Here is a 21752-nt window from a genome sequence, read left to right on the forward strand (position 1 = left end):
TCTGTATGCCTGTATGTCTTTGATTTTCTCAACAATTGTTCATCCGATCAACTTCACACTTAGCAGGTGTATTGCCAACGACCCAAGGGAGTGTAGTGTTTAGTGTGAAGTTGTTTGGATAAGCGGTTGTCAAGAAAATCAAAGGACAGACATACTACATACTACGTACAGAGATGTTCTTCGCGTGGCGACCGGACAAACAGCGCCACGCTGCCATTACAACCTACATTGTGGTCGGAGGGGGGATTACACCCAAACGGGCACTGCACTAGTCTACTCTAACTAAAATAGAAGGACTCTGTCTGTATGTCTGTATGTATGTCTGTCCTTCAAATTTCTCACAACCGTTCATCTGATAGATTTAATACTTAGCAGGGGTATTGTCGAGGAGCCAAGGAAGTGCAGTGTTGAGTGTGACGTTTTCTGGATGAGCGGTTGTTAAGAAAATCAAAAGACAGACATGGATACACACACAGACAGAGACGTTCATCCTGTGCCGACTGGACGAACAGTGCCAATCTGCCATGGCAACCCATACTGTGGTTGGAGGGGGGATTATACCCGAACGGGCACTTCATTAGTGTTTTAGAATAGACAGAGAGGGTCCAGTAGTCAGAAAGCTGTTTATTATTGAATAAATGACCAACTATGTCAAAGACCTGTTGTCAGACATTTGCAGAGACAACATAGAGAGGGTAAGTAGTGGACTTTATTTGAGCTGCAGTTTTTCTCCCCTTTCAGTTTGGGTAAATAAGAATAAGATGGGTGCATGGTACCACTGGAAATCCACTCTCTTGATGTTGGTAGAGAAGGCTAATAGAATCCCTTTTTCCTGCTCTTCCCACAAATATTGTGTTTTTTCCTCCTGTGCTTTTTCATTGTGTTGTCAAATCCACACAGAGGTGCACACACATACATGTGCACACACATATGCAAAGATGCCCACTCAGGCATATCAAAAAATCCAGTTAACTACTATCTAGTCAATTTGGGTAATTATCCATAGACAATTACCACTATTCTTCCCCATCCACTATTGTAACTCTAATTAAGGCAAAACAACCGCAATGTGCAATTACGATGCAGTTGCATTGCTCGGTGAAGTGATTTCAACCAGGGAAGATATCAACAGGAGTGCTTTAACTACAGGGAAGACTGCATCATCATATTGAAATTGGAAAGACAGGCCAATAACTCCTTAAGATTGTTATGAGCCTTAGTTTAAAGGGTTTAAATATGGCTGGAGCTCAAGCACTGCGGAGTGAAGAAATGTTGTTGGTAAAGGAACAAGTTTACAGGGAGTGGCAAAGAATTGTCAATCTCTCTTAGTCTGAGTCCTGCTCATCGTAAGCATATCTCATAATCAATGGGTGAATATCAAGTGATCCATCTTCTTTGGTCTGTAGACAGTTGACATTTTACCTTTATTAAAGCTGTAAGATGAAACGGAGGGTTTTAATGATGTCACTATATGATCAGTGACTCCATTGTGGTGGGCTGGAGGCTGCTTTATTAACACAGGGTATTGCCTCATTTTGAGCCAATTTCTCGTGTGTTTTCCCAACTGGAATTTTGATCTATGTTGCATAGATTTTGCTCACAATATTGTTTGTATATATTTTTATTTGTATATTGTAATTGAGAGCAGAGCAGGGTGGGGGTGATGTTTCAAAGAAAAAGATCTTTACCCAGCCTTTATTTCTGTATTGCTGGGTGATGATGAGACAGGAAGGGAGAGCAGAAAGCAGCAAATGTGTGTTCTTCTATGTGCGACTATATTAGCTATACACCGCAAAGGAAAATATTGCTCTTTGTTGAAATGGGGGTAGGCTAGAATAGGAGGGCCCGCTGAGACTTCCATCAGTGTGCCTGTACAGCCACACGAGATGCAATTCACCATTGTAATAAAACACTGCTCAGATGAAAGCATGTGAGTAACACTCGAGCAGTACAGCTACAGCAGCCGCTGTCAGAGATTACACTGCCACCATGTAAGATGATACACACAAAAAAAGGCTGCAGTTTTAACTAATCCTTGTTTAAATCAGGTTGAAAAATTAATTCTGCTTATTTGTTACACATATGTGATGAGGTGCGTTTTATTGCTACAGCATCACAGACTGAGAAAAAAGGGCGGGGAGGGTGGGCTTAACCGCGGAGAAGCGCGAGTGGAGCAGGAATAACTAGAGACCAATCTCACTGTAGACGGAGAGGTCAAAGAGATGGTGCTAGAAACACTCACAAGGCTGAAACGAGGGAATCAGCGAACCCCAGCAGATTTTGCACCCTGCTGAATAAATGGTTGAGGCTGAGGATGCTGGGGGAGAGCCAAGAGAATATTAGGGGAGGCTGAGGAGCGATGACTGGGGTCAAGACAGTGAGGCAGAGGCCAGTGGGGAGGAGGGGGGTGCTTCTGTCATGTGTATCAATTAGGAATTATGATGCCATTTTACTCAACGGCTTTGTTGCACAGATTTTTGACACAGGACGACCACTAGACAGTTTTACAACATTGTTTTATGAGGCAACAGCATGTGAGTGCATTAGTGTTAGATGTGTCCAGTTTAACCCAATTATCTAAACTGCATTATTTGAAAGTGAAAACGAAAGTACAAGTTAAAAGTTGCTACCTGAAATGTTTTGTCACATTCCTGGTTCAACTTGCAGGAATGACCATCAGTTGAGAAGTGATAGAATACTGGAAATCATGTACACAGTCCGTACAACTGAGGCGCTAGGATTTTTTTGTCATCTTTGTTGAAAGGACATGTTCAAGGCTTCTGTTCAATTATCCCATAAGTCACCACTGTAAAATTGTGTTCAATGACCAAATACTTCAAAATGAAGCCAGTGAGTCCAATGATATCAAAAACTGAAAATAAGACCCAGATGGTAAAAAAAAAACAAAAAACAGAATTTTCCTTAAAGGCTGAGACTGGGAGAGTTCTGGTGATGAAGATGGGACGAGGTATGGTAAGAGGGCAGGGTTTTGGTTTGAGAAGAGAAGGGAAAATACAAGCAGAAGTGAGTCAGAGGTAGAATGGGGGAAAGTCTTGGTGGAGAGGAGAGGAGAGAGGTAGAGGATGAAGAGGCGACCGATAAGACTGTCTTCAGTGCTCTTCCTTTCCTGCTTTTTCATTCTCGCCTACTTTCCCTCATTCCTCTTCTCTCTTTTTCCTATTGCCTTTCTCCCCTTACTTCCATTATATTTGACTGTTTCCTTCAACTCCAAAACATCTGGAGCTTGCCATCGCCTAAATCCCTGTCTCTTTAAAGCACTTGACACTTGTCCGCTGCACGGCATCCCTCAATCTCGCCCTTGCTTTTCAGAGGTCACAGGGTTCTCAAAGCCCAAATGCTTGACTTCTCCCTGTAATTGTCTCTTTTCCTCTTCTCTCACACTGCAGCCCCGAGAGTAGTGGGTGAAAATGAAAACATTTCCTCCTTTTTACGGTTCATTTGTGCTGCAGTTTCTCTCACTGAGCCCGGCGTGGTTAGAGACTCAGGTGGACATGGGTATTAATAGCTTTCCTTGTTAGTGACGTCAGCTGAAATCACAAGTGTGGCTGTGATCGCTCAGATAGCATTCGTTTGATAGTCAGGCACATCATTTATTTTGGTCAACTTGGTGCTGGCCTCCTCAGTAAAGAGGAGTGTTTATTTTCTTCTCCTCTTTCAATCTCTGGCCCTTTATCTGTTGTTGCCCATGTTTTTTTTTCTTTGCTCATTTTATTTCTCACTAACCTGCTGTTTCTCTCCTTTTTCTCTTGCCTGTCTCTTCCCTGTCTTCCTCTGCTCTCGTTTTGTGTTTGTATGTATTAATATATTTTCATTTTGCCATTGCTTTATTTCTCGCCATGTAACATAATTAATCTTTCTCTCTCTGCCCCCCTCGCTCTCGCTCTCTCGCTCTCTGCCCCCCCCCCTCCATCCGTCTCTCGCTCTCTCTCTGCCTCTCTTTGTGCCTCTGAAAAGGCCTGTATGTGCTCTCTGAAAGCTTTGTGGGGTCCTAAATGCTAAACGCCTGTCTGTCTCTGCCAGGCGCCCGCTTTGCACTGGTCTCCTTGGTGATGAGAGCAGCAATCAGGCTGTTTTGTGCCAGACACTGAGGGGTTTTTGATTTTGTATGTCTTTAGTTTCTGTGTGTGTGTGTGTGTGTGTGTGTGTGTGTGTGTGTGTGTGTGTGTGTGTGTGTGTGTGTGTGTGTGTGTGTGTGTGTGTGTGTGTGTGTGTGTGTGTGTGTGTGTGTGTGCAGACATGTATGTGTGTCGTGTGCTTGCACACCAGAGTGTGTATATATGTGTGAGCATGTGCAAGTGTGGGGGGTATGTGTGTACTATGTACCGACGGAGACAGAGACGGGGACATGTATTTGCTCGCTCATTATCATGTGAATGCATCATGTTTCTTGCCACCATGGCGCTGCCAAACAAGGGGCCCCCTGTTCTCCCTGCCAGGGCTTGAGCCCCACAGCGGCCAGGCCCCAGCATGGTGTGCTTCTGCACTGGCACGGTTCATCAGGAGTTTAGCTTCACAGCCTTTGCTGTTGGCCTCATCCTAATTCAGTCCATCTGTACTGGTATCCCAACTTGTGGATCTGAATGCGGCTGCAGCTAGTTGGGGACATATCTTTCAGTCAGAGCTAATGCAGTCAATTCAGTATGATATGAACATGTCAAATATAGATGTATTGGCAATTGAGCTAGGCTTTCAGATGTTAGGGATTTGTATTTTGTGTGTATATACGTATGTGTCAGGTGATGTGCTGAAGGTCTGGGTCATTGAGTGTGGGTGTGAGCTTTGGGAGTGAATTGGTGTGCTAGTTACTGTATTCGTTGATCTTCTGTTGGTGTGACATTACCTGATCTGTATGGCCCATTTTCAAGCATTTTGTCAGAGGGGACAATAACCCGGTTCTGCATTCACTTTGCAACCAAATCTATCTATCTATCTATCCATCCATCCATCCATCCATCCATCCATCCATCCATCCATGCCCACTTAATCAAACTCAGGGCAGTGGTGGGTAATCCATCCCAGTAGGCATTGAACAGAGAGACACCCAAGATAGGTCACCAGCCAATCACAGGGCCTACACACACACACACACACACACATACACACACACACACACCATTCACACTGATGGACAATTAAGAGACTCCAATTCACCTAACATTCATATTGTTGGACGCTAACATCTAAATGCGTCTAACAACGCAAACTACACACAGATAGGCTGGAATTGAACCCAGGGAGCAACCAAATCCACACGGTTTTAACAAACAAGTCAAGAAGGTATATCCCTAGAATCAAACCTGTCATGAGGAGCAGGAAAAAGCATATGGCCTCTGCAGTCATCATCATCATCTGCTCTTTAGTAGTCGGCAGCAAGTTCACAGTGTATTAACCAGCATCGTATTTCAGGATAGGAACTCCTACTTGCTGGTATCGATCTAGCTGACAGAGACTAATACTCCGATTCAGGGCCAGTGCACAGGTCAACACTGTGGTTGGGGCCCACAGATCTCCCTGGGACCAATTTAAAGGTGTGTATAGCTGACTGGGGGGGTGTCAGCAAGACCCCTTGTGGCCGTTCACACATGATGTGCAGTAATTTACTTTGTGCGACCTGGAGAGCCGTGTATGTGTGAGTGGTGATGCTTGTGTGTGTGTGTGTGTGTGTGTGTGTGTGTGTGTGTGTGTGTGTGTGTGTGTGTGTGTGTGTTGGGGGGGTGTATTCATGATGTACACTGTACAGCATGTTAAGGTGCTTTTATGAGCAGGTTTAAAAGGTTATATTTTTCTTTTTTTTCCCAGTGAGCCATTGCAAGTAGTAGCTCAAACGTCTGTGAGGTTTTACTGTAGCAGCACTGGCTAACTGGGGTAAGACCTGAACTACCTACCAGAACCAACATATTGTAGACAGAGTCAGTGATCCAGAAAATTGCTTCTCTTCTGGGCATTTCTTCATGTATAATGAAGAGCAGCAGGGTATGTAGTATTGTCTGTGGGTCCAGCTCAGCAGGATTAAAGTAGAGGTGGGCTGGATGCTGCGCTGGGCTTTGATGTGATGTTGCCCTCTAGGAACAAGTATAATTTAGCACCAATTATAAGGCATGGAAAGACATATTAGCTCCAATGTGAGCCTTCAGGGGGAAAAAAAAGATTAATAAAAAAAGTAGCCTTCATTTATTCGGTCAGTTCCACAAGATCAGAAATCTCTCTTACCGTGGCAACCTCGCCGAGAGACTAGCAGAGCATTTAGCTGCAGACAGATTAAAAAGAAACAAGGAAATGTTTTAGAAGCTACAGTTGTTCACATCCACTACCAGGGTGGTAATTTAATTTGCATATGAGAGGTTGGAGCTCTTTGCTGGGTCAGTCTCCACCTCGCCCCCAGTGCAGTGAGACAGAGAAATGCTATGGTGACTTCTTACAGGTCTCCCATACAGTAGTTTGAAATCCAAAATGACTTCAAACCCTGGCATTGCTGTATGTTCACTGACCCCTGAAGAGGAACGACTCATGAGAGAAACTTGTTTAAAGGGAGCAACTTTGCCTCCGCTTACAAAACGATCGTAAAACACGGTAGTGTACAAGCATCCTGTTAGCTTGCGCTGCATAACCCCAGCTCTTCATCTGCTGTTGGTGCCAAAATGAAGGCTTTGCCAGTCCGAGGGCTGTCTTTTCCTTCTTGGCTCCTCCAATTAAAAGATGACCTGTGCTTAAAGTACAATCAAGAGCATCAGTCAGTGGGGTGATGTGTGTGTGAGCTTGTGTGTGTGTGTGTGTGCACACAAGCTGCCCACTGAAGACACTAACAACAACCTTGGCACAGGACAAGTGCTGTTGTGTCAAGGCTTTACTGTTGGTGAGTGTGTGTGTGTCCATGCATGTGTGTGTGATCATGCGTGTGTGTGTTTGTGTGTGCAAATGTATGTGTCTTCATTATCTATTCGACATTCAGTGTGTGTGTGTGTGTGTGTGTGTGTGTGTGTGTGTGCGTGCGTGCGTGCGTGCGTGTGTGCATGTGCGTGCAGGCTGGCCACTGAACAAAGTAACAACAGTCTTGGCACAGGACAAGTGCTATTGTGGTTTGCCTTAACTATTTTAACTCAGTGTGTTTGTGCATGCAAATGTAGGAATCTTAATTGTCTATTATTCGAGGCTGAGAAAGTGTTTGTGTGTGTGTGTGTGTGTGTGTGTGTGTGTGTGTGTGTGTGTGTGTGTGTGTGTGTGTGTGTGTGTGTGTGTGTGTGTGTGTGTTGTGATCTTGGCTCATTGCAATGTATGTAGTGAGAATTCTCAGCTCACTCTCACACTGGGTTAATTGAACTCCAGAGACGTGTCTCTTTTTAGTGATAACGAACAGTTTCTTTGCTGAATGTCTGGCTCATGTGATTATTCTGTGACTGCCCAAGAGCTGAGATTTTGTAGAAGGTGGTTTCTACGCTTTTCAAAAACAACATCCTTGTGTCAAGTGTTCCTTTAATGAGTAGTTCTGTGAGATAGCGCTGCAAATAGGAATTATAGGATAAGCTTAAGGAGATTTAAGAAAATCATCGAGTTTGCAAGAAAGAGTTTTGAACAAGGGCTCGGCTGACTATTTTACTTTTCAGTGAACTTTGCATCATTAATATGTGGCTGTTACAACAGTGTTGCATTACACAAGAACTCTATGCTATGTTTGATTCTAAATTAGACAGCAGCGTTTGATAAAAGCAATGACGTATATATCCACACAAGTATTAAATGCATGAAATTAACATTAATTGTCGTACTTTGTAACAGCCAGCACTGTTTTACAGATTCACAGATAATAGTATTAGGCTGCCCACTAACCCCCCCCCCCCTCCCCGTCACCGTCAACAGTGAAATGTGAAAATGTTTTCATGTGGCATCCAGGTGGCATGGCGGTCTTTTCTGTTGCCTACCAACACGGGGATCCCCGGTTCGAATCCCCCATGTTACCTCCAGCTTTGTCAGGTGTCCCTGGGCAGCTGGATGTGGGTATGTGTCCTGGTCCCTGCACTAGCTCCTCCTCTGGTTGGTCGGGGCGCCCGTTTGGGGGGGAGGGGGAACTGGGGGGAATAGCGTGATCCTTCCACGTGCTACGTCCCCCTGGTGAAACTCCTCACTGTCAGGTGAAAAGAAGCGGCTGGCGACTCCACATGTATCGGAGGAGACATGTGGTAGTCTGCAGCTCTCCCCAGATCAGTAGAGGGGGTGGAGCAGCGACCGGAACGGCTAGGAATAGTGGGGTAATTGGCCAAGTACATTAGGGAGAAAAGGGGCAACAAAAAAAAAATACAAAAAAGAAAATGTTTTCATTTTCAGCAAAAATGAAAAACCATTTATGCAAAAAAAAAAAAAGAAAACTTTTTTTTTACTGTACCGCAGAATTACAGGTTTTCCAAAGAATAATCTAGATCTCACATTGTTTTTTGTTTTTTTTTTGTTTTGATTTTTCTCCCTTTTTCTGCCCAATTGTACCCGTCCAATTACCCCACTCTTCTGAGCTGTCCCGTTTGCTGCCCCACCCCCTCTGCCGACCCAGGGAGGGCTGCATACTACCACGTGCCTCCTCCGATACATGTGGAGTCGCCAGCCGCTTCCCTTCACCTGACAGGAGTTTCACCAGGGGGATATAGCACGTGGGAGGATCACGCTACTCCCCCCAGTTCCCCCTCCCCCCGGAACAGGCACCCCGCCCGACCAGAGGAGGCACTAGTGCAGTGACCAAGACACATACCCACATCCCCAACCAAGCCGGAGGCAACACGTGGATTTGAACCGGTGATCCCCGTGTTGGTAGGCAACAGAATAGACCGCTACACTACGCGGTGCCCTACATTGTTTATTGTTTAATACACAAACTGCAGCTTTGTCTTATAATAAATCCACGCAGGAGAGTTGCAGCCCTGTTGACACACTGACACACTTGTCTGGTATTTTGTTGCTGATCAGACCGTGGTGGATGTCTTCATAACACAATGCTGAATACAACATGTTGTATTTCACATTCAGTTTCATTTCCACTACAGATTGTGTTGCAGTCCACACAGTTGAAAGGTGACATCACTGCATGAGACAGTTTTCATACCACCGGCTTTTTCTACCACCGTGAAACTCACTGCTTGCAAACACTGTGTACAGGAAGGCTGTTGAAAGTTCAACAGCAGCCCAAATATGAGGGCAAAACAGAGTGAAGGAAGCGAGACACACCACCCTTACCTGCACCGCTCGATCGACAACATGCCTCCACCTCACCCCCACCCGCTCATTCATTCCGCTGAAATCAAATGACGTGCTTTCTTCAGAATTATTTAATGATGAACTTCAGGTGACAAATTAAAAAAAAAAGGTATTTAGGGTTTAGAACAGTGTTTCACTTGTTTTATTCACGTGCAGATGAATTATAAATGAGCAATATTAAAAGGTCTGATCATCAATGATTAATATTCTTTGTGCAGTAATCTAGGTTAGGGCCCAGGAGGCTGCCGAGGCAGAACATAAAACAAACAAATCACTCACCATAAAGGAAAACATCCTTTAACACCCCCTCCACTGTAGCCTGCATTGTAATGACCTGCATTTCCAATAACAAAGACAGCTGCTGATGAAAACTGATAACTGCAACCAAGTCATGAGGGGTTCTTTATAACTTGTGTACACATTTGTATTTGACATTTGAGCATTCTCAAGGATGTTTTTTTTTTGTTTTTTGTATTCATACCACGAATACTCACACCCTACACACACACACACACACACACACACACACACACACACTCACGGGGCATTTATGCATGCATACGCAAAGAAGCAAACTAATTAAACCATTTTGGAATAAACAACTTGATTAAGACTCAGGAGGGAGAGAATCAGGTGAACACCTTAGGTCATAAAATGATGTGTGAACATATGCCAGGGAGTTAGTTTTTTTTTAAAGCAGTTTTTATGGTATTAAAATAAGCTCCACCTCTGCAGGGGGTTTCTTTTGGGCATGTTGTCTTATCATTGTGCCAGTTATTTACCAATCGCTTCGGGGCTGAGCAACCTACAAAAACTACATACTGGTTTAAGAACTGAATGAAGACATGTTGTTTAGGAGAGATTCATATATGACCTACAAGATGGACTTTTAAGGTATGAAAAAAAAACAACCCAAAAAACAAAACAAACAGAATAGACCAAAAAAACCAGGGGAGGTCCCTTGGTCTTTTCTCAGAGGGAATCTGTCATTTGAGAAGAGAGCTGAGCAGGAGACAACATAGGGAAGACCCATGAGCGACACATCTGTGGGGACTGTTACTTGGCTAGGTGTTTTGGAGGGAACGCTCACCAGCAGCCCTACTGGGCGTTCTCTCTGCAGCCGCGTGGCTTCTTGGTATTCAGAGGGACATTTCCATTTTTCAAATGGCCTTAAAAATCCAGTCTGATTTGAATTCACTCAGTTTTATTGTGGAATATTAATGTTAGGGGTGTCATTTTGTCATTGTAAAGCTGTTTTAGCACCCCCTGTCTGAACACAGTCAATTCTTAGGAGGTTGACTTCACAAGACTCTTTATGGATAGTTAGGTAGCCCACTAACTTGCATGATGCTGCCAGGCAGCTATTTGAAAACAGGCTAAATGACAGACTGATGCTGACAAATTACATCATTTAATACCCTGATTGGACAGACAACTCATTGTCTGTCCAATCAGGGTATTAAATGATGTAATTTGTTACCAAAAGCTGATTGGTTCCCTGAAATGGTCTATTAATGTTAACAACTGGGAGTAAAGTTTCTCTAGGCGCTTTCGTCATATTGTGAGAACAACATAAGTTTTTTCATTTTGGGTTACTTTAAACAGAATCTCTTAAACTCATGCCTCTCCAAGTATCCTCCTTAAGATTGCAGACAAAACTAAAAGTGCCCCGCAGAGATTTGTTTTATTGGACTCAGTGTTGTATGAGCTGAAGGAATAAAAGAGCTGAGCGAATCCACATCATTATGCCACAGTAATCAGCCAAGTAGAGAACAGAAGAGAAGAGAGGAGAAGAGAGGAGAAGAGAGGAGAGAAAGACTAAGGGTGGGACCGAGAGAGAGGGAGGCGAGTAAAAGGCAAGGAAAAGAGGACTACTTAAAGGAAAAGAGGACTTTTTAGAGCCACAGGCTGAGTGTTAGACTTAGTTCCATCGCAAGAACTCAGAACTTTTTCTGAGACTCAGAACTTTTACATGGTTCTTAGACAGCAGGAACCAGGGCTGATTTTAGTACCTTTACTTTTTTAGTACTGAACCCGGGGAAGGCACTCTTCTACTTTGCAGGAACTATTGGGGAGGAGTTTGCTCACCAACAAGGCTGATTGGCCAAACACAAGTGTCAGAATGACACAAGCATGACTGAGAATGCACAACTGCCATGGTTAAAAACACTTAGCTTGCCAGCAAACCATCAGGCTCTTGGCTGTAAACACTGGCATTTGGCTCGTAAGTTACTCATATTTACTTAAATCTTCATGGTTCTTGCAGTTCTGTGGGAAAGCACACATTTCAAGAACTATATGTCTCCCGTTGTTGGTAGCTCTGAACTTTTCAAAAGATTCCTGACCCTTGGTGGAAAATCACCCAATGGCATAAAAACTGTATGACCAGCAGGGTTTATCTGTGTATCTCCACTGACAGACCTACCAATTAATTTCAAGTAAGTTATTGTTTTCTTCAAAGAAGAGTTTTGATGCCTTTGAAATGCGGCTTTACAATACACGTCATGATGCCTGCTTATGATGCTTGTGTGTCATGTGCCTTTGCTGTGTGCATGTGTGTGTGTGTATGTATGCAGTATGTGTGAATGCACGTATTTGAGCATGTGATAAGTTCCTTTATATGTGCCCCTCCCTTCCATCAGCCTAATGTTGAAAGTTTACAGAGTCATCTGTTGGCGACGTTATCTGTAAATCTCTACCCTCTTCTACATCCTGGTATAGCAGAGGGAAAAAACCACCAACTCTATAGTAACATGTAAAAAAAATTGAATCTGCACATTAAATGTTATGTACCAATAAGGCTTTTGTCAATCAGATCAACATTGCTCTCTGTTTTTCAGTATGCATGCTGTCTCATTTGTTCTGTACCTGCCATCAGGAGTTATGCAAATTCGTCACATTGAGCAAGATGAGTGGACAGATAACAGGAGGCTAGATGAGGAGCATATTCCAACTCTCAGCACATCAAGCTTGCTCTGGAAATACTGGTTGGTCCCTCTCAGCCACCATTCCCAGTGTTTTCCTCTGGACACAGGTCCCTAAAGCCCAAGGTCAAGGCAAAAAGACATTAGCTCATTTGGACCAAGTAGCAGAAAGCTGCTAAATAAGAGTAGAAACTTAACACTTGTCATTTACATGGATCTTCTTTCATAGTCCTGCCAGTGAACTTTACATCTTATGTAGCTGCAATTTCTAAATCTATATTTGATGACGATTTGTGATGGCAGCGACTATGACAATATGACTAGCAATTAATGACGAGGTATCGACGGGTTCTTGTTGTCTGTTTTTCAGTGTTGTGTTCCTTCTGTTCAAGAAAGGAAAAAAAATCTGTCCACGACCATAAAGGTTTCCATTAATTCATTCATTCATTTGATCATCAGTATGTGAGAACTCTACCAGTCTGCTCAAATCGGTATACAGCCCATATCCGTGAACATGTCTGTACAGCAACGTACACATATTGGACAGAGAAGATAGATGGTTTGAAAGAGGGGTGAAGGAAGCCATCTATGCGAAACTGGAAAAACCATCCCTCAACAGAGGAGGAGGTCTGCGACACCACCTATCTCCCACTTACAACGCCGTCCTTTCATCTATACCTAGGAGACTCAAGAAGCCTAGCCTCCAAGAACAACAGTCGGTCACTAACGGCTCCAACGACTCTCATGACCACTGAACAATGAAGTCGAAACTAACACCCCCAATGACCGTCGCTGCTAAACAAATGCAAATCAATAGCTCTGATAACGACGGGCGCGGCCAAACATCGGTACACAAAAGAGCCACTCATATCTATGGCTCTGTTAGCGACGGGCATTGGTAAACATTGGGACACAAAGAGCCATGGACATCTATAGCTCTGACAACGGCTCCTAGAGGATAAATTCTGAGTCTCACCACCAGCCAGTCAGACTAGCTTGGTCTAGTCAGAAAGGCACGAACTGAGGAAGCCTCTTGGATGAGAGGCGAAACGTCTTTACGGATATATACCAAGTCCAGTTGCACTTGATTCAACTCCTTTGGACATATCCATGAAAGCAATCAACACTGGCAAAGCTGCTGTTTCTTTATTTACATCACCTAGCTTGCCTTTCTGGCCTTTATTCCTGGACCGTCCTCCATAATTTGATGTTTCCAATGCCAAAAAGAGACTTCTAGTGGTTAGAGGGATCAACCACAGGCCACTGTTAAGAGCCAAGGAGGTCGAGAGAGTTTATTAATGAGCGCGCTGGTAAATTACACAGACAGATATCTGAACTGAGAACAATGACGCACAGAACGGCACAAACAGTGATGTCAGACAAAGATAAAGTGTGCGCATGAGGGAGAGAGAGAGAGCGAGAGAGTGAATCATTACGATGGCTGGTTTGTGATTTTTCCTCTTTGACTATATGGTGAGGGGGCCACAGCCGGGGGTCTTTCCCCGGTCTCCATGGTAACTGACGTTCTCTTGAAGGTTCCTTTGGCTGCCACTGTTGACTGTTTGGTAATGTTGGATAATGGTTCAGAATTCTCACTTAAAGTGCCGGTGAGATTAAATTCAAGCAGCCCAGGGGATTCTCACACTGTAAATAATCATGTCGTTCTACAGTTACACAGAGTCACGCTTCATGGCAGTCAGATGGGGAAATATTGCTCACCGTTCAAAAATTTACTTAGCTCCATGGTTCTGGGTGAGCGTCATTTGTAAAATATTAAGTTTCCCGCTGTTGTAATTATTGTTGTGATGCACCAACGTTCTCGGTAAGAGGTGTATCCAACCGTTTTGTTTTCAGCTCGTCAGTTATGTTAAACCTTTTTGTTTGATTTTTCTTCATCACTGGTGTAGATATGCATTGTTTGGTAAGCATTTCCCTGCTGTTTCCCATGGTTCAGCTAGAATCCATTTGGAGCAAGTGTTTTGCTCTCCAGGTAATTGTCCTCCTCTCTCCACCCCCCCACCTTTTCTCAAAAGCCTCTGCACTGACAGACAGACCTATTTGAGTAATAGTGACCAGGTCCTGCTGTTTAACAGCTGATGAAATGATTGCTCCTGTTTCTTTGCAGACGGCTGCAGACCACTTGAGCTTGTGTGGCAGGTAGCATTAAGCCCAGTGCTGATGGGCCTAGGCACATTACCGGTCCGATGGCAGCAGCCGGGTGTGAAATCGGCCACTCATCGCCAGCTCAGACTGAAAATATGAAATGTTATCAGTATGTGTTTTCAGCTCTTGTTTTACTAATGAGCTCCTTTTTTTTCAAATTAATAATTATTCACTTGGAAGTGAATTGCAGTTGATTTTACCTGAAAGCACAAGGCTTTTTCTAGTTGGTTCTGCCACTGTTGGAATTGATCTTGTCAAACACAATGGGCTTTTCATTTGAGCTTGCATGGTTACCATATTTTCTTTTTCCAAATTGAGTGTTGCTGTAATGTGCAGTAGCCTGTGTTATTTGCACTGATGGCACAAATCAGACATGACAAAATACGTGACATAGGGGCAAATATAGCTAAATGGATTGATGGGTGAAATGGCAAGTGTTAGCTACACTAGGAGTTGTAAATACCATTTTTGTCATGTGGTGAATGTTTATGTTATTGTGTGTGTGTGTGTGTGACAGATTCACAGTGAGAGGTGACAGAGAGACAGATAGTGACATGATGCAAACATATGAGTAACTTAAACATATTAGTATGATGACTTCAATTTACCCCAACTTGTTTGTATGTGTTTTATGTGTGTGTGTGTGTGTGTGTGTGTGTGTGTGTGTGTGTGTGTGTGTGTGTGTGTGTGTGTGTGTGTGTGTGTGTCTGTGTGTGTGCGCGCATGTCTGTCCGTATGTGAATATGAATTAAGGTTTGTATGCCAACATGCCTGGCGTCCATATCTGTACATTTGGGAATATGAGATTTGCTGATATGCCAGACCTGGTCCGTGTTACGGTTCAGGCTGAGAGAATCAGTGTTTGGAGCTGGTCTTTGTTTCCCATCCTGTGTTGGCACTGTGAAGGGACCAACAGTGTTGACATGGAAGCTGTGTGTTGTGTGAAGCCTTGACATAGAGAGCACCAAAATGAATAGCCTATCAAATACTTTTAAAGAAAATACTGTTCTTTTCTTCTTGTCCAACTGCATCATCAGAATAAGGAAAATAATTCATATATTCCCACTGCCACTGTTTTTGAAACTATAAAGTGGGGTGTTAACTATTAACAGGCTTCAAGAGATCAACAGCCATTAAATCCCCTCAAAATATGACTAACTGTGTGCAGTGGCGATAAAAAGGAAAAACAGATTCTACAAATTGATGTAGCCTAAATAAATTACAAATATAAAACTGATTTTTTTTCACGCAATGGATGCTAGTATTCAGCCCAGACTTTACAGAGGCACCTCTGGCAGCAGTTACAGCCTTAAATCTGTTTGGATGCATCTCTGGTAGCTTTGTACATGTGCACCCAGCAGTTTTGGCCCATTCTTCTTTACAAACTTACTCAAGCTCAGCTGAGTTTTGACAACAGTGGTACCATGTGTCAGGGTAACCGCGCATCCCAAAAGAGGTTTCCTGTCATGACAATATTCAAAAGACTCCCACATAAATATCTAGGGCTTCAAACATGTGCTGCAGCTCAACAAAATGTCACTAATCAGTCCCCGGCCAGCGTTGGACCACCGCACCGAGCAGATCCTGTTATCAGAGAGCAGATGGAACCAGCATCCGCCAGCAGATGAACAACCTAACTCGATGAGAAGACTTTCATCGTGCAGACATGGGGCTGTTTGTTCCACTGCATCCTCTTCAAATTATAAATTATTAGGATAACATGGTTTAGGGAATTAGGGAGAAATAAAAATCGTTTTGGGAGATGTGTCCGTTGGCAGTGTTGGGGGTGATGGTTTAACGTTGCATCTGCAACAGTGAAGCATGATAAAGAGTCCTTTCAATTCCCATTGAATCCATAATTGATCACACTTCATAATGAAGATGCCAACATATATAAAAAGTAATTTCTGTTTTTTTTTTCTTTGGTGGGCACCTTTGTGGCCAAGGACTACCACCTCCTCACCTAGATCGTCTGTCAGGATGCCCCCTAACTGCTTCCACACGGCATTTCCAACTATCCTGCTCTTTCATGATCGTTTTTAGCTCCTGTACTTTCTCCACCCACGTGTCCCTTAATAGGTTGTCCACATAGGTGATTCTTCTTCTACCACGTTAAGTTTTTCCATTAGATGGTTGCCAGAGCACAAGTTTGTTGGCAGCTTCATCACTGTGATGCACGCAGTGGCCTGTGAGACACATCCTTCTCTGTTGCACTTTTGTGGATACCATAGGGAGCTCTTCGTATTGCAGTACATTTGTCAGATGTCTCTTCCATGATACATTGACAGCCATTCTAAGCATCCTAGTATAGCATCCATCTAACTGTTTCTGTAGAGACTTTGTCACTGTCCAGGTCTTGGCGCTGTAGAGTAAAACTCTTTCAACAGTTGCCACAAAAAGTCCAACTTTTATCTTTCTTGACAGCATGGAGGTCCATATTCCTCTCAACCTATGGCATGCACTCCAGGCAAGTGCTTTTCTTACAGCAAAGTCCTTTTCTGTACTTTCAGTCAATGCCCCAAGGTATTTAAAGTTCTATATTTCCTTTATTGTAGTGCCATCTTTAGCTTTTATGATCACCAGTTCATCTTGGTTATATGCTTGCAATTCTGTTTTCTTTGCATTACAGTGCAGTCCTACTTTTCCAGCTTCATGTTCTAGGCGTGTGAGTATTTCTTGTGCATGCTCAATTTCTTCCGTAAGGAGTGCAAGATCATCGGCAAAGTCGAGGTCAGTAATTGTGATTGGTGCGACACGTCAACTCTTCCACTTATGTAGTTGAAAGCCTAGCTCTTCTTCTCTGCCGCTGATAGTTTTGTGCATGGCATAGTCAAGTACTATAGCGAAGATGTATGGGGCTAGGGTATCTCCTTGCAGTACACTTGCGATTACTTCGAAAAATCTTGTTTCTCCATCCGGCGTGATGACTCTCACACTGGTGTTCTCATAAAGTTTGCTGGTAGTGCTGTGAAGTTTTGATGGCACACCATAAGTTTTACGGATTTTCATCATGATTCCCCTGTGTATCGAGTCAAATGCCTTTCAAAAGTCTACAAATAGGATTATTGCTTTCTTGTTATGGCTGTTAACTCCTTCGATTAGCCTTGTTAGTGCGAGAATGTGTGTAGATGTTGACCTTTCTGATTAGGATGAAGACGTTTGTCCATCTTAGGCTGGATTCAGTTGAGGATCCTTTTATTGACTAATTTTGTAACCATTGATGATAGACTTATTCCTCAGCAGTTCGAAGTGGTGCTTAGATCACCACTTTTTGAAGTGGTATCATGTCTATTTCGGACCATTGGTTAGGTTTCACAGTGTCATTAAGCAGTTTATTGCGAATTCTAGAATGATGTCATCAAGATCACTCCTTTAAAGAACTACCAAACCTGTCAGTAAGTAGATGAAATAATACATCACGTCACTTTTTTTTTATTGGATTCCCCCCCCCCTTTTTTCTCCCCGATTGTATCTGGCCAATCACCCCACTCTCCCGAGCCATCCCGGTTGCTGCTCCACCCCCTCTGCTGATCCGGGGAGGGCTGCAGACTACCATATGCCTCCTCCAATACATGTGCAGTCACCAGCCGCTTCTTTTCACCTGACAGTGAAGAATTTTGCCAGGGGGACAGCGCGTGGGAGGATCGCGCTATTCCCTCCAGTTTCCCCTCCCCCCCGAACAGGCGCCCTGACCGACCAGAGGAGGCGCTAGTGCAGAGAACAGGACACATACCCACATCCGGCTTCCCACCCGCGGACACGGCCAATTGTGTGTGTAGGGACGCCTGACCAAACTGGAAGTAACACGGGGATTCGAATCAGCGATCCTCATGTTGGTAGGCAACGGAATAGACCGCTATGTTACCTGGGCGTCCTATCACCTCACATTTTATTCAGTAATAATGACATGTCCCCTGAATAACCTTGCAATAGAATATTTATTGCACTTTGTTAAGTGCTAGTCCAAAATAAGGGAACAGAGTTATTCTACATTCATTCTGCTGGTGAATGACAACAGAACTGATAATCATATTGACAGCCCAGTGGAAGATGGTCAATGGTGGCACATACCAAAGCTATCTGATCTGCTGGGTGGGTGGGGGTGGGGGACAGGGAAAAGAGGGAGAGAGAGAGGAAGCGAGAGAGATAGTGTGGATTTGCGGGCTTGTTATTGGGAGTTAGTAGATGGTGACAGAGCTGACTTATCTAATTGGCACATAATCACAGGGCAAGGTGATGATGCAAAACGTTGTCCTTGATTGCAATCTGATCACCAATATGTCAGTGTGTTTTTGTGTAAATGTAAGGAATTTGCTCTATGTGTGTGTGTGTGTGTGTGTGTGTGTGTGTGTGTGTGTGTGTGTGTGTGTGTGTGTGTGTGTGTGTGTGTGTGTGTGTATCAGTGTTGTAGTCAAGACCACTACGTGCCCTGTCCCCGCAGTCTCTCACAAAGTTAACACTGCATTAGCTACAGCCCTTTAACTAAATTAGGTAGCTTTTGCACCTAGCTAGGTGGTTTATAGCTGGCAAGCAACTGAAACTAGCGCCCTGAAACATATAGTATAAACACAGGTAGCCAATATGTATAGCTAATATTCACTAAATCTCTTTGGGTGAGGGGTTAAGAGATTTTTGAAGAGTTTTGGTACAGAGGCAGATTGATAACGTTAGCTAGCTAGCTTTGCTAGCGTCACTTACACTTAATGTAGCAGTGTGATGTTGTTGCGCTGTATTGTGAACACGGCATGGTATATTTTGGAGAATGTTGTATGGGTCGAAACACGGGCTTTTATTCTGAAAGACACAGGTTAGCGTTTTTTGTTTTCAGGGTTCCTGTGCTCACAAAGTGTCGTTAATATGTGTTAGTATGTCTTTATAAAATGTGGTAAATAAGTTTGTTTCATTTGGGTTTTCACATTATGAGTAAACACCTTTCTCTGGGAAATCGCGGGGGATATATCCAAGCAGAGCATAGCGAGCATTTTATTGTGAAATGCACTTGTCTAATTTCGACTTCCTCTTTGTTTTGGGATTTCTTGGGAAGGGTACGACGTTTTCTACTCTATAATTTCGCCGTTTATAGTTGCAAAGATGACGTTAAAAGTACCCCAAAACACATGTAAAGTCAGTGTAACAACAGTGTTGTGTTCTAGAATTGACATTTCAGTTGTTTTCATGCGTAAATCTACTAACTGGTGTAGAAGTGTGTCGAGGCTTATGTGTGTCGCAGGGCTGCCGTGTGTCTTGTGACGCTACTGTGTGCTGTTGTATGGAGCATGTAGTGGTTGTACTCAGGTTACACAGGCGCTGAATGAGAGCGTGTAAGAAACTCATACTGTGAATGTTTCTCTACACACAAATACGGATTACAGATGCGCATCGTGGGAAAGTCTGTCTTAATTTATGACACAACGCAGTTAGACCCGCTCCATTAGCTTACCTTTCTTTATGCTTCCTTTCTAAGTGCTGATAAAAATTTGACGTGGTCGCAGCCGTTTCAATAAGCGTTGTATTGCAGAATTTACATATTGCTGTATGTTTTCTTTTGGACGCCGTTTTGCAGACGAACTCTTTGTGGTTTAGATAGCCACATTGTATAACAGCAGCTTTTGCTGACATCTCCTCCCAGACAGCCGCAGCTTGTTGTGGTCTTGACCGGTCTTGAAATAAAGTCAAGAGTCCTCGTTGTTTGAGACCGAGACAAGACCGAGTAAAAATGCAGTCGAGACCGAGACCTTCAAAAAATGGTCTCGAGACCAAGACCGATCTCGAGTACTACAACACTAGTGCATATGTATGTTTGCTTTTGCCAGACTGAATTATTCACAAGCATGTAGGTGTGCACACTAACACATTGATTTTGCGATACTTTGAAAGTGACTTTGTGGCGTTAACACAACCATTTACAATAATTACTTGACATTTTGTGCTGAGGAAGAAATTAATTAACTGTCTACTGTCACACAGGATAGATAATTCAACAACAATTGCATGCACACACACACATCTTATCTCAATAAGTTCCCTATCTTAACACCAGTGCAGAGGCTTGAATGAAAGAAACAGTTAGTTCCCTTTTTAGGAACATAAAATCTGAGTCACGTCAAGTCAGTTTTATTTGTATAGCCCAATATCACAAATTACAAATTTGCCTCGGAGGCTTTAAAGCAGTACAACATCTTGTCCTCAGACCCTCACATCAGATAAGGAGGAACTCCCTAAAAAAACCCTTTAACAGGGAGAAAAAATAGGAAGAAACCTCAGGGAGAGCAACAGAGGAGGGACCTCTCTCCCAAGATTGACAACATGCAATGGATGTTGTGTGTACAGAATAAAACACAATTTACAGAATACAACATTGAAAGAGGATAACAGAATTATAATGGAACTGTAAAATATAGGAAGAATATGATGAGGAGGATGCCAAGCAGTGTCCAGATGTTACGGGAACAGCCCAGGAACTGAGCCACACGACCACCATCACCATGTAGACCTGAAAGGCGGTCACTCTGGGTTGAGTATGACTGTCTTCCTTCTAGGTCCCTGTGGTTATCCTTGCAGGGGGATGCCTGTGCATGACAGCTTTTTACGTCGAGTGGCTGATGCACCTGCAGCCACCGCACGGTCCTTGGCAGGGGGTGGCCTGAGTGCAATGGCATGGAGAACCAAAATGATTGGGGACCACCCTCTGTTGCAGCCTTCATCCGCCTTCACTGCCATTGTGACTTCACTGGCATTGTCTCCTGCCGTTGAGGTTTTTGCTGGATCATGCTTCATCTGGAACCTCCCCCTTGACCTATATGCCTTGGGTGACCCTACCAGGAGCCAAGCTGCAGATGGCATAGCTCTTGGGATCATTGGTACATGCAAGCTTCCCCACCATGGCAAGGTGGCGATCCAGGAGAATAGACTATGCATGCACACAGGGGATACTCACATCACACCATTCACATACACAGAGAAGAGACAAGAAAAGAAATTAGTCACACATCAGAGTGATAGAAAGATATAACACTGAAACAGGATAACAAAATTATGTGGATTTATAAGATATAAAAAATGTGATGAGGATACCAGGCAGTGTCCAGGTGGCGACCACCATCACCATGAGTGACATGGCTAAATAGGCAATTAAAGCTGTCTTTTGGCAAATGCTTTGTTTGTGTGTGCTGTCTGCCTTCTACAATAAGGCAATTTTGATTTCTCTTATCATTATGGTCCCAGTGTTGCATATTCTGCTCATTCATCTTCTCCATGTGAGAACACACAAATAAAAATGTTTCTTCTCATTTTGCAGGTTCAAGATTTGATCGTCACACGGGAAAAGGTAAATGATTCTTCCATCTTTCAAATATCTCCATGTCCCTCTGTTCTTACTTATCCGTAATGGGCTTGGAAAGGCAGGGT

At 43.5% G+C, this 21752-nt stretch overlaps 1 protein-coding gene across 1 annotated transcript in view; it reads left to right on the forward strand.

Annotated features, from left to right (window-relative positions):
* The window catches only part of igsf11 (immunoglobulin superfamily member 11), a 175685-nt gene that overhangs the window by 24755 nt on the left and 129178 nt on the right, over positions 1–21752 (forward strand). Inside the window, exon 2 of the mRNA XM_056284040.1 lies at positions 21643–21672. Coding sequence (XP_056140015.1) covers positions 21643–21672 — 30 coding nt within the window. The remainder of the gene's footprint in view (positions 1–21642; positions 21673–21752) is intronic.

This window comes from Lampris incognitus, chromosome 7, assembly GCF_029633865.1.
Source record: "Lampris incognitus isolate fLamInc1 chromosome 7, fLamInc1.hap2, whole genome shotgun sequence".
Classification (NCBI taxonomy): Eukaryota; Metazoa; Chordata; class Actinopteri; order Lampriformes; family Lampridae; genus Lampris; species Lampris incognitus.